This window comes from Anomaloglossus baeobatrachus, chromosome 8 (assembly GCF_048569485.1).
Source record: "Anomaloglossus baeobatrachus isolate aAnoBae1 chromosome 8, aAnoBae1.hap1, whole genome shotgun sequence".
Lineage (NCBI taxonomy): Eukaryota > Metazoa > Chordata > Amphibia > Anura > Aromobatidae > Anomaloglossus > Anomaloglossus baeobatrachus.
Window position 1 is genome coordinate 124,286,834 of NC_134360.1, and position 12,676 is coordinate 124,299,509.

General features: G+C 47.8%; 1 protein-coding gene across 1 annotated transcript in view; it reads right to left on the minus strand.

The window, feature by feature from the left end:
- Window positions 1-12,676, minus strand: part of DDR2 (discoidin domain receptor tyrosine kinase 2) — a 798,230-nt gene that overhangs the window by 489,405 nt on the left and 296,149 nt on the right. The window contains exon 3 of the mRNA XM_075321981.1: window positions 4,676-4,772. Coding sequence (XP_075178096.1) covers window positions 4,676-4,751 — 76 coding nt within the window. The 5' untranslated portion in view covers window positions 4,752-4,772. The remainder of the gene's footprint in view (window positions 1-4,675; window positions 4,773-12,676) is intronic.

Genomic DNA, 12,676 nt, shown 5'->3' on the forward strand with positions numbered 1-12,676 from the left:
TCAGTGATTCTTAATGTCAGGCACGTTTGACCCAGCCATTAAGAATCTCCAATAAAGGGTTAAATAAAAAGACACCACACAGAGAAAAAATACTTTAATAGAAATAAATACACAGACACAGTTAGAGACTCCATGTTTATTACTCCCTGCCAGACCTCCACGATCCATGGTCTTCTGTCTTCTTTCTCCTTCAACCCATGTAGCTCTGCTACATCAGATAGCGCTGCATGGGAGGAAGAACGCTGCTGCTCCCATGCAGTAATCACTCAGTGTGTGACCAGAGGCTGCCGGCTGTAAGCGGTGACATCACCACTGACAGGCGGGTTGCTATAGCAATGGTGATCTCCATTATTGATCGGCTGTGGCAGCCGGGGAATAACGGAATGGGGAAGTAGAACGGGGAAGCCAATCATGTGCCAGAGCATTTCGCCGGTATAAGGAGATACTGGAACGATCACCGCGTACCGGAGAGATGCACTGACAGGACCTAGCATGACATCATAGCCAGTCTGTAGCCAATGTGATAATAGACACCTGACTGGTCACATGCTTTTTTTGACGTCATGGAAGGTCCTATCATCAGTGCTGGTTACCGGGAGGACGCAGCGATTATTGGAAGGAAAAGCGGCGGGAGACAGAGTGCAGGACGCGTTGCGGGGACCTGTAAGTGTAATGCAATGTTTATTAACTGTATGTGTACATTTATAATGTGTTTTTATGTGTTTGTGTTTGCCTCCCATTCTTTTCAATGGGGTTCGAGAGGTTCGCCGAACCGAACTCGAACGGGGCCTCCGTTCGACAAAGTGAACCGAACTTGAGCCTTTAGAGGCTCGCTCATCTCTAGTAGAGAGCAGGGGCTGCCACTCAATTCCTGCTGATTGTTCCCCATGATACAGATTGTTGCTATATATAATCAGTGTCACTGTCATTGCCTGTTAAATCGGTGGATTTCCTGATGAAGTTGGGAGACAATTCGAACTTAAATAAAACCAATTGAAGCTCAGCACTTTTGGGTTTGTGTCATTCCTACACCAGTGCAGTGACAGTTCCACTTTTATTTGGTTCCTGATCTATTCTGGCTTTTGTACGTGTGGACTCTGCAGCAGCTGATTACAAGGTGAGCACATTCCCTTATCTCCATACCTTTGTTGGGTAAGACCCTATTGCACTTTCTATCCCTAGTTTTTATGTTTTTATTTGTATATTATTGCTAGCACAACTCTATGACTGAAAGCCCATGGCTCCAGATTGGAATAAAATTAATTTTCACTCGCTTGCTTTAATTAAGGCATCCAGGCACCATTCTAATGGAGGTGTTCTGCCCCCACGTCACCAGCCGGGCTGCTCGGATCCAGATCCGCAGTGGCCCGAGGGGTCTCCGGACCCGGGGGTCGTGCGGACACACTCAAATAAAAAGGGGAATGTAATATGTACAGGGGATTGGTGTAAATAGTCCATGACGCCACGCACAGTGTGTGGTAAAAATGGAGTACCACCGCTGCTGTTGGGGAGCACCCGGGGGCGATGGAGCGGCAGCTGGGTGTTTAACCCCTCCATGGGTAGGGATGGATGCCCCGGGGCTCAGTGTCCAGAACGCGGGAGATGATGGCTGCCAGTGGTGGTGCGCCCGGCCGGACCGGGGGGTGTTGGTGTACTCCCTATTAAATGATTGCACACAAGTCCGCTGGTAAACCAAGGTGTCAGTGGCCGGCTGCTGCATCCGGGTGTATACAGGTCCCACACCCGGCTGGTGTACCAATGTCCCTTCCTCCGGCACTATGTACTTTTCTTCTCTTCGGACAACCTCGTTTGAAATGGGGAAGTCCTCTTCCGATTCTGTTTTGGTTGGGAGATGTGACCGCGAAAACTGACCCGTGGGATCTCAATGGGTTGTTGCGGATACCCAATCCCCCGCGTTGGGCTGCCATTTTCGCTGTATCTTGGTTAACACACAGGAACAACGTCTGGAACCTTGTCCCCGGCCTGGTTAATTAGAGAAGGGGCTTGCAACCGTCTTCTAACTAGGGTCTAGGTACCCCGCCTGTGCACGGTTTCCGGACAGGATCTCCGCTGTCGGTACCGGCGGGCTCCAACCCTGCCCTAGTCCACTTTGGATTTCCGGCACCGGACTCCCGTCAACTTTGGACACGGTCCACTGCTTGCCACCTAGCCAGTAGACCAGGGCCACTACCCTGGCTACCCTTCACTAGGCTCAGACTTGACTCCACTAGAACTTGCACTTCCACTTTACTTGAACCCTGACTTGAACTGACTGGTTCCCTCCCCCAGATCCTCAAGACTTCTAGGTGGGTGCTCCCAATTTGCCTGGTCCCACTCACTGGTGTTTCCTTCCTACCCTGAGGGGGGTGGCTAGGGTTTTGTGGAAATGGTACCTGATGTGGGATAGTGTTATGTAGGGTGTACTGTTTCTCTGTGACCACCTGGCAGCGACAGGACTTCACATTACTAACCTGCATATTAACCCTATACTTGCAGATAGATAGTTATTGAACTTGTCAGGTTCCCTTTAAAACTGGCTCTGAAAAATCAATAAGGTCATATATGACAGATAGAATTATAGCATGTAAATTAAGCCCACCAGTAGGACAATATAGATTATCATTTTACATGGAAATCCCTTAAATAGGCATGTACACATATACTTTTATCAGGAGTCAGTGGCGTAACTACCGCGGTCACAGCGGTCGCGATCGCGACCGGGCCCGGGAGGGTAGGGGCCCGGTGGCCGCCAGGCAGATCAGCAGCCAGCTCCTGTCAGTGTAAGAGGAGCTGCGCTGATCTGCCGCAGACCACGCGGCCGCTATTTGACCCACTGCCGCCGCCAACACTGGGCCCCCAAGCCTGGTGTCAGCGGCGGCATCGGGGCCCCCTGCCTGGTGTCAGCGGTTGCGGCGTCTCCCCCGTCACCACGCACAGTAATGATGAAGCATAGCGTGGCCGGTGCAGCGCTATGCATCACCATTCTCCCCCTGTGCGGTGACGTCACTCCCGCGCGACTGCTGTGCTGAGTTCACAGAGTGCAGGACGGGAGGACGCCGACCGCACCGCAGCACCGGGAGAACGAGCAGCGGGGAGGACGAGCAGCGGTGGAAGAGAAAAGTTGTGAGGACAGAGTAGCGGCTGGGGATTGAGGAGAGCGGTGAGGACAGCAGCGGTGGAAGGAAGAGAGAAGGTGAAGACTTGTTGTTTTTTTTTTTTTTTTTTTAATACAAATTAGTGAGTAAACGGTGGCCAGAGACTTGGGAAGGCAGTTCTGGGGAAGCTGCATTATTATACATGGAAGCCTGAAGAGGCTACTTTATACATGGAGGTCTGAGGAGGCTGCATTATATATAGAGGCCTGGAGAGGCTGCTTTATACATGGAGGTCTGAGGAGGTTGCTTTATACATGGAGGTCTAGGGAGGCTGCATTATTATACATGGAGGCCTGGAGAGGCTGTATTATACATGGAGGCCTGGAGATACTGCATTATACATGGAGGCCTGGAGATACTGCATTATACATGGAGGCCTGAGGAGGCTGAATGCATTGTTATACATGGAGGCCTGGAGAAGCTGGCTGCTACATTATACATGGAGGCCTGAGGAGGCTGGGTGCATTGTTATACATGGAGGCCTGGAGAAGCTGGCTGCTACATTATACATGGAGGCCTGAGGAGGCTGGGTGCATTGTTATACATGGAGGCCTGGAGAGGCTGGCTGCATTATTATACATGGAGGCCTGGAGAGGCTGGCTGCATTATTATACATGGAGGCCTGGAGAGGCTGGCTGCATTATTATATATGGAGGCTACCTTAAACATGGACTATGGGGGTGCATTATAAAACATTGGGGACTATGTGGTGCAGTATAATATATGGAGAACTATGGGGTGAATTATAATATATGGAGAACTATGAGAAATTCATTATAATAATTGGAGGGCTACTTTATACATGGAGGATTATGGGGGTGCATTATAATACATGGAGGACTATGGAAGTGTATTCTAATATATGAAGGGTTATGTGGGACCCTTTATACTATTTGGAAGGCTATGTAGGGGCAATTATTGTATTTGGAGATCTATATACAAGGGGGGACAAAGATACAAGCAGGGGATGGGAATGTTTTGTGCTGAGGGAAAAAGGCTCTTTCCCTCAGCACCCAGCTTTCCCATGCTCTGCTGTACATCTCTCAGCACCCAGCTTTCCCATGCTCTGCTATACATCATTTCTCAGCACCCAGCTTTCCCATGCTCTGATATGGGAAAGCTGGGTGCTGAGGGAAAGATGTATAGCAGAGCATGGGGAAGCAGTGTGCCGAGGACAAGATGGATATCAGAACATAGGAAAGCTGGGTGCTGATAGAGGGAATTCAGATCATGGGAAACCTGGGTGCTGTGGGTAAGAGCCAAGTGTCAGCATCATTATCCTGTACCCAGAGTGTCAGTGTCATTATCCCGTACCCCAAATGTCGGTGTATGTGGAGGGGGGCCCAGATCTGAACTTTGCACCGGGGCCCATCAAACTCTAGTTACGCCCCTGTCAGGAGTATTTTATGATGTGACCCTCATGAGCTGAAAACATATTGAAACTGTAAAACCATGTAAATACTACTATTAGTTTTGGTCGGACTATGTATGATGTTCCCAGCTCCACATAACTAACTCACCTGGGTTGACCTGTGATTCCACGGAGCTCAAGAATTGAAGTAGTATTAGTAACATCATTTGCTTTTCCGCTGTCATCTTTTAGGAGTTAAGAAAATCCTGCAGAAACAGCAAACATGAGATTTTTAGCATCATTTTATTAGTTGTCATTTACACACAGGTGGTTTTCAGACACTTGTCAAATGTTAATGAATTTTGGAAAACCCACCTACCGACTTAAAGAGTTCATTGCCTTCATATCAGCATCGTTTTAGAAATGGCCTGTACATTATCCTGACTCAAATATTTTAGAAAATTCCCCCTGATATACCAGGAGAATCTTATCTTCTAACTCTGCATTGTGACAATCCTTTTACTTCTACTAAACATTTATGAATGAATTGACAACTGGGCGTTACTATTTAGAGTGCATATCTACACTGTATGTCAGTTTAATTAGTGTGAGATAATGCCTAGATACAGTGCTGGCCAAAAGTATTGGCACCCCTGCAATTCTGTCAGATAATACTCAGTTTCTTATTGAAAATGATTGCAATCACAAATTCTTTGGTATTATTATGTTCATTTAATTTGTCTTCAATTTAAAAAAAAAAAAAAAAAATGTCATAAAGCCAAATTAGATATAATTCCACACCAAACATAAAAAGGGGGTAGACAAAAGTATTGGCACCGTTTGAAAAATCATGTGATGCTTCTCTAATTTGTGTAATAAACAGCACCTGTAACTTACCTGTTGCACCTAAGGGGTACTTTGCACGCTGTGACATCGCAGACCGATGATAGCGATGCCGAGAGCGATAGTCCCCGCCCCCGTCGCACATGCGATAACTTGTGATAGCTGCTGTAGCGAACATTATCGCTACGGCAGCTTCACATGCACTTACCTGCCCTGCGACGTCGCTCTGGCCGGCGACCCGCCTCCTTCCTAAGGGGGCGGGTCGTGCGGCCTCACAGCGATGTCACACGGCAGGCGGCCAATAGAAGCGGAAGGGCGGAGATGAGCGGGACGTAAACATCCCGCCCACCTCCTTCCTTCCGCATAGCTGCAGGACGCAGGTAAGGAGTTATTCCTCGCTCCTGCGGCTTCATACACAGCGATGTGTGCTGCCGCAGGAACGAGGAACAACATCGTACCTGTCACTGCAGCGAAATTATGGAAGTGACCGACACTACACAGATCACCGATTTTCGACACTTTTGCGATTGTTTATCGGTGCATCTAGGCTTTACACGTTGCAACGTCGTTACTGGCGCCGGATGTGCGTCACTTTCGATTTGACCCCGACGATATCGCAGTAGCGATGTTGCAACGTGCAAAGTACCCCTAACAGGTGTTGGCAATAACTAAATCACACTTGCAGCCAGTTGACATGGATTAAAGTTGACTTAACCTCTGTCCTGTGTCCTTGTGTGTACCACATTGAGCATGGAGAAAAGAAAGAAGACCAAAGAACTGTCTGAGGACTTGAGAATCCAAATTGTGAGGAAGCATGAGCAATCTCAAGGCTACAAGTCCATCTCCAAAGACCTGAAAGTTCCTGTGTCTATGTTGCGCAGTGCCATCAAGAAGTTTAAAGCCCATGGCACTGTGGCTAACCTCCCTAGATGTGGAAGGAAAAGAAAAATTGACGAGAGATTTCAACGCAAGATTGTGTGGATGGTGGACAAGAACCTCGACTAACATCCAAACAAGTTCAAGCTGCCCTGCAGTCCGAGGGTACAACAGTGTCAACCCGTACTATCCGTCGGCGTCTGAATGAAAAGGGACTGTATGGTAGGATATCCAGGAAGACCCCACTTCTTACCCCGAGACATAAAAAAGCCAGGCTGGAGTTTGCCAAAACCTACCTGAGAAAGCCTAAAACATTTTGAAAGAATGTTCTCTGGTCAGATGAGACAAAAGTAGAGCTTTTTGGGAAAAGCCATCAACATAGAGTTTACAGGAAAAAAAAAAGAGGCATTCAAAGAAAAGAACACGGTCCCTACAGTCAAACATGGTGGAGTTTCCCTGATGTTTTGGAGTTGCTTTGCTGCCTCTGGCACTGGACTGCTTGACCGTGTTCATAGCATTATGAAGTCTGAAGACTACCAACAAATTTTGCAGCATAATGTAGGGCCCAGTGTGAGAAAGCTGGGTCTTCCTCAGAGGTCATGGGTCTTCCAGCAGGACAATGACCCAAAACACACTTCAAAAAGCACTAGAAAATGGTTTGATAGAAAGCACTGGAGACTACTAAATTGGCCAGCAATAAGTCCAGACCTGAATCCCATAGAACACCTGTGGAGAGATCTCAAAATGGCAGTTTGGAGAAGGCACCCTTCAAATCTCAGGGACCTGGAGCAGTTTGCCAAAGAAGAATGGTCTAAAATTCCAGCAGAGCATTGTAAGAAACTCATTGATGGTTACCGGTAGCGGTTGTTCGCAGTTATTTTGGCTAAAGGTTGTGCAACCAAGTATTAGGCTAAGGGTGCCAATATTTTATCTGGCCCATTTTTGGAGTTTTGTGTGAAATGATCAATGATTTGTTTTTTGTTTCATTCTCTTTTGTGTTTTTTCATTGCAAGCAAAATAAATGAAGATAATAATACCAAAGAATTTGTGATTGCAATCATTTTCAAGAAGAAACTGAGTATTATCTGACAGAAATGCAGGGGTGCCAATACTTTTGGCCAGCACTGTACACCCCTTTGAAAATGGTATTGATTATTTATTTATATAACTAATAAGTAACCAAAATATAATGTACAATTTCGTCACATGCCGACTCCTTTGGAGTTCGTCCCGGCAGATGATGACTGTCTTATTCAGCCATCATCTACCTCTAACAGCCAAACATAGAATTATACCTGTGGCTGTTAACCTGTTAAATACCACTCTCAATCTGTGATAGCCACAATTACAGGACACTTCTCAGGGGTGCGCTGTTCTAACCACTCATCAGTGTGCGTCATCTCAAGCTATGATGCGTTGCCATAACTGTCATGGGGCTGCAGAAGACCCTTATGCCTGTTTTGATGGTACTCCTGTGAAAGCCAGCCCATGGCTATTCTTCAAAGGAGTCAAGAAAAAGTATTTTTCCCATACAAAATTAATTTATTGAATAAAACACATAGGTGATTGTCACACCAAATAGTGATATAGTGACAAACAAATACCAATTTGTCCCAGGATGCTAGAAAAAACGGCCTGAACATCCTGGCCCTAGATACCAGGGGCAGGGTGAAAATGGTAATTAACACAAATTGATACAATTTAGATGAAGCACTGTTACACAGTAGGGATACAATGACACAAAATATAACAGCCGAAGTTATCTTTTAAATCGCAACATGTATCCAAAAAGGTATAGATTTCACAGAAAATGCACAACTGTGTAAATAACGTTGGAAAGTGTTGCAGTCCAGAAAGATCCTTGTGTCATTAACATGCAGATGTCCAAGTCCCTTTAAAGAGTGACACAGTAGCCATCTACAATGGATGAGGTCTGTCTCTGCCTCGATGCGTTTCTCCAGGTGAGTGGTTCATTAGGAGGCCAAGAACCTTGATATCAGGCATGCAAATCCATGACGCTAGTCCCAAAACAGATCAGCAGCAGTGCAGGGAAACCTGAACGATACAAGCCACAGCCATCAAAAGGAACAGTATGTTTTGGGACTAGCGTCATGGATTTGCATGCCTGATATCAAGGTTCTTGGCCTCTTGATGAACCACTTACCTGGGGAAACGCATCGAAATGATGACTGCTGGAACCAGAGCTGAATCTTGACAGGGAGTATATTACATGCTATGATTGGGCTACAGTGCTTAATTTTATAAGTAATGGGGTTGTCAAGGTTTGAGATGAAAATCTGCAGTTACTATCTGACCGCAGACTTCTGAATTCTCACAGTGTGCACACTGCCCACTGTCAGGATTCTCTGGTGCCGATGGTCAGAGTGAGAGGTCATGAAACTGCAAGTATGTAATATGTGGTCACGTGCTGACTAGACATGCGTGGCCTCGCTCAAAATGAATTGAGTGAGGTTGGTCACATCAAATCAGAATGTGGCCAGAAATATAAAAATCTCATACTTGCGCTCACATGATCGTCCACTCTTGCCACTGGCACCGGAGAATCACAAAAGTGTGCAGAGCATGCATTGTGAGAATTCACAAGCCTGAAGTCACCTAGAGCAATTGCAGAATTTCATCTCAAACTATACAAGCCCTTTACTTATACAATTAAGCAGTGTATCCCAATTCTTAAGCCTGCTTTACACCTTACAATTAGGTCTGCGATCTCGTATGCGATGTGACACGCCCAGGTCACATATGCGATCTAATGAGATTGCACGTAGGTCGTTCATTTGCTGTCACACGTGCGTTAGTAGTCTATGTTAAATTGGTCAATTTTGTGTGCGATCCTTTAGATCACGTGTTCTGTGACGTATGCATTGGGCACCTTTTTTTTTTTTTATTTATTGTCTTGACAAGCGTGTGTAATGTGTAGGGATGCGTTTTTACTATGTCATCTGCCATTCAGCTCTGCTACATGGCCGCTGACAGCAGACACAGACAGCCATGTAGCAGCGGTGAATGGCAGATGGCAGCAGACACAGACAGAGCCGCACTGTCAGAATGAACTCGGGTGAACTTCACCCGACTTCATTGTCATGCTGCGGCTCTGTCTGTGTCGCGCCCTGATTAGCGGTCACCAGTGAAGACTCACCGGTGACCGCTAATCTCCTGAGCAACTGAAGTTAGCAGCCCTCTCTCATATACTCACCGATCCCCGATCCCCGGCGCTGCACGGCATTCACACTGCTCCGGCGGCTTTTACTGTTTTGAAAAAGCCGGCCACCCATTAAACAATCTCGTATTCCCTGCTTACCCCGCCCACCGGCGCCTATGATTGGTTACAGTGAGACACGCCCCCCACGCTGAGTGACAGGTGTCACACTGCACCCAATCACAGCAGCCGGTGGGCGTGTCTATACTGTGTAGTGAAATAAATAATTAAATAATTAAAAAAAACGGCGTGCGGTCCCCCCCAATTTTAAAACCAGCCAGATAAAGCCATACGGCTGAAGGCTGGTATTCTCAGGATGGGGAGCTCCACGTTATGGGGAGCCCCCCAGCCTAACAATATCAGCCAACAGCCGCCCAGAATTGCCGCATACATTATATGCGACAGTTCTGGGACTGTACCCGGCTCTTCCCGATTTGCCCTGGTGCGTTGGCAAATCGGGGTAATAAGGAGTTATTGGCAGCCCATAGCTGCCAATAAGTCCTAGATTAATCATGTCAGGCGTCTATGAGACACCCTCCATGATTAATCTGTAGATTACAGTAAATAAACACACACCCGAAAAAATCCTTTATTGGAAATAAAAAACACACACACATTCCCTGGTTCACCACTTTAATCAGCCCCAAAAAGCCCTCCTTGTCCGGCGTAATCCAGGATGATGCAGCGTCGCATCCAGCGCTGCTGCATGGAGGTGACCGGAGCTGCAGCAGACACAGCCGCTCCGGTCACCTCCACACAGCTAATGAAGACAGCCGGCGATCAGCTGAGCTGTCACTGAGATTACCCGCTGTCACTGGATCCAGCGGTGGATGCAGCGGTGGCCGCGGGTAACCTCAGTGACAGCTCAGCTGATCGCGCTACTCACCGCTGCTCCTCTCACCTCCACGCAGCAACTGAGGTGAGTAGCGCGATCAGCTGAGCTGTCACTGAGGTTACCCGCGGCCACCGCTGCATCCACCGCTGGATCCAGTGACAGCGGGTAACCTCAGTGACAGCTCAGCTGATCGCCGGCTGTCTTCATTAGCTGCGTGGAGGTGACCGGAGCGGCTGTGTCTGCTGCAGCTCCGGTCACCTCCATGCAGCAGCGCTGGATGCGACGCTGGACCATACTGGAGTACGCCGGACATGGAGGGCTTTTTGGGGCTGATTAAAGTGGTGAACCAGGGAATGTGTGTGTGTTTTTATTTCCAATAAAGGATTTTTCGGGTGTGTGTGTTTATTTACTGTAATTTACAGATTAATCATGGAAGGTGTCTCATAGACGCCTGACATGATTAATCTAGGACTTATTGGCAGCTATGGGCTGCCAATAACTCCTTATTACCCCGATTTGCCAACACACCAGGGCAAATCGGGAAGAGCCGGGTACAGTCCCAGAACTGTCGCATATAATGTATGCGGCAATTCTGGGCGGCTGTTGGCTGATATTGTTAGGGTGGGGGGCTCCCCATAACGTGGAGCTCCCCATCCTGAGAATACCAGCCTTCAGCCGTATGGCTTTATCTGGCTGGTTTTAAAATTGGGGGGGACCGCACGCCGTTTTTTTTAATTATTTAATTATTTATTTCACTACACAGTATAGACACGCCCACCGGCTGCTGTGATTGGGTGCAGTGTGACACCTGTCACTCAGCGTGGGGGCGTGTCTCACTGTAACCAATCATAGGCGCCGGTGGGCGGGGTAAGCAGGGAATACGAGATTGTTTAATGGGCGGCCGGCTTTTTCAAAACAGTAAAAGCCGCCGGAGCAGTGTGAATGCCATGCAGCGCCGGGGATCGGGGATCAGTGAGTATATGAGAGAGGGGGATAGACTGACATGGACAGAGAGTGAGGGACAGAGATAGTGACGGACTGACAGAGATTAGTGCATGACAGACATTGTGAGGCGCTTCAGAACGCAGCTTTTCAGCTGCGCTCTGAAGCAGACCTTTTTTAAGCTGCGGTGCAGAGCGCACACCTGCGCACATAGCCTCAGACACCACAATCGTATGAGGGATGTCACATGTTTCAATTCACTAGTTTCGTACTACCAAACGTCCAATGTATGAGGAATAAACGACGTGTATGCGATCACCGTATTTTCGTTCAATATCGATCGCATGTAGGTTTCACACGCAAATACATCACGAACGATGCCGGATGTGCGTCACTTACAACTTGACCCCAACGACGGATTGAAAGATCTATTGAAGTGTGTAAAGCAGGCTTAAGTTAAGGGGTTGTCCAATCTTACAATTTATGAATTGTTACTTGTGTACAGGATCAGAGCTAATAACAGCACCAGAACCAGCAGAGGTACAGAAATACATAATTGTAACACCCAACAGTACAGAAACACAGCATCACAACCACGATCAGTACAGAAATTCATCATCAGAATCACCAGCAGCACATAAATACATCCATATAACCCCATCAGTTCAGAAATACAGCATCAAAACCCTTATCGGTACAGCAATACATAATCAGAACCACAAGCAGTACATGGTACATCAATTGTAATGTCAGGTCAGACCGATACACATTTGTATTGCATGAACTTACAACTTCCAGTACATCCAGGGCTGGCTCCAAGTTTTTGTTTGCCCCGGGCAAAAGAGTCTCAGTCGGCCCCATACACACATAGAACCGCACATATACATATTTAAAAATAAATTCACAAGAATACATCTAAATAGACAAATCTATACACAGTCATTGTCGCGGGCGGAGGGGCCGCGTTCGCTACGCTCGGGTCCGGGGCTGCTGCTGCTCGGTGGCTCGAGCGGTGGGCCGGACCCGGGGACTCGAGCAGCGCTCCTCACCCACGAGTGAAAAGGGGGTGGTTTGTTTGGGGAGATAGTTCGTGACGCAACCCACGGGTCGTGGTGATAATGGGCACCACCGCTGCTGGTGACGGGGATCCCAGGAGCGATGGCAGGGAGCAGCTAGGATGTTGGTTCCCCCTCTGTGGGTAGGGGTTGGTGATTCCGGGGCCCGGATGGTGATATGGGGAGGCAGGAAGGCCGGCGTGCAGGGTTGCGGGGCAGCGCGGCGCGGTGCCGGATGGCACTGTTGTACTCACTCAGGCACAGATTCACAGAGTCTCTGGTAAACCAAACGGCTAGATGGACGAATGCCACAGCCATCTGCAGTGTCTTTGCTCTCCTCAGACAGGTTGATGGTAGCTGTCTTTCCCTGCACCGTTGTAGAATGTATTGACTCCGATGGTT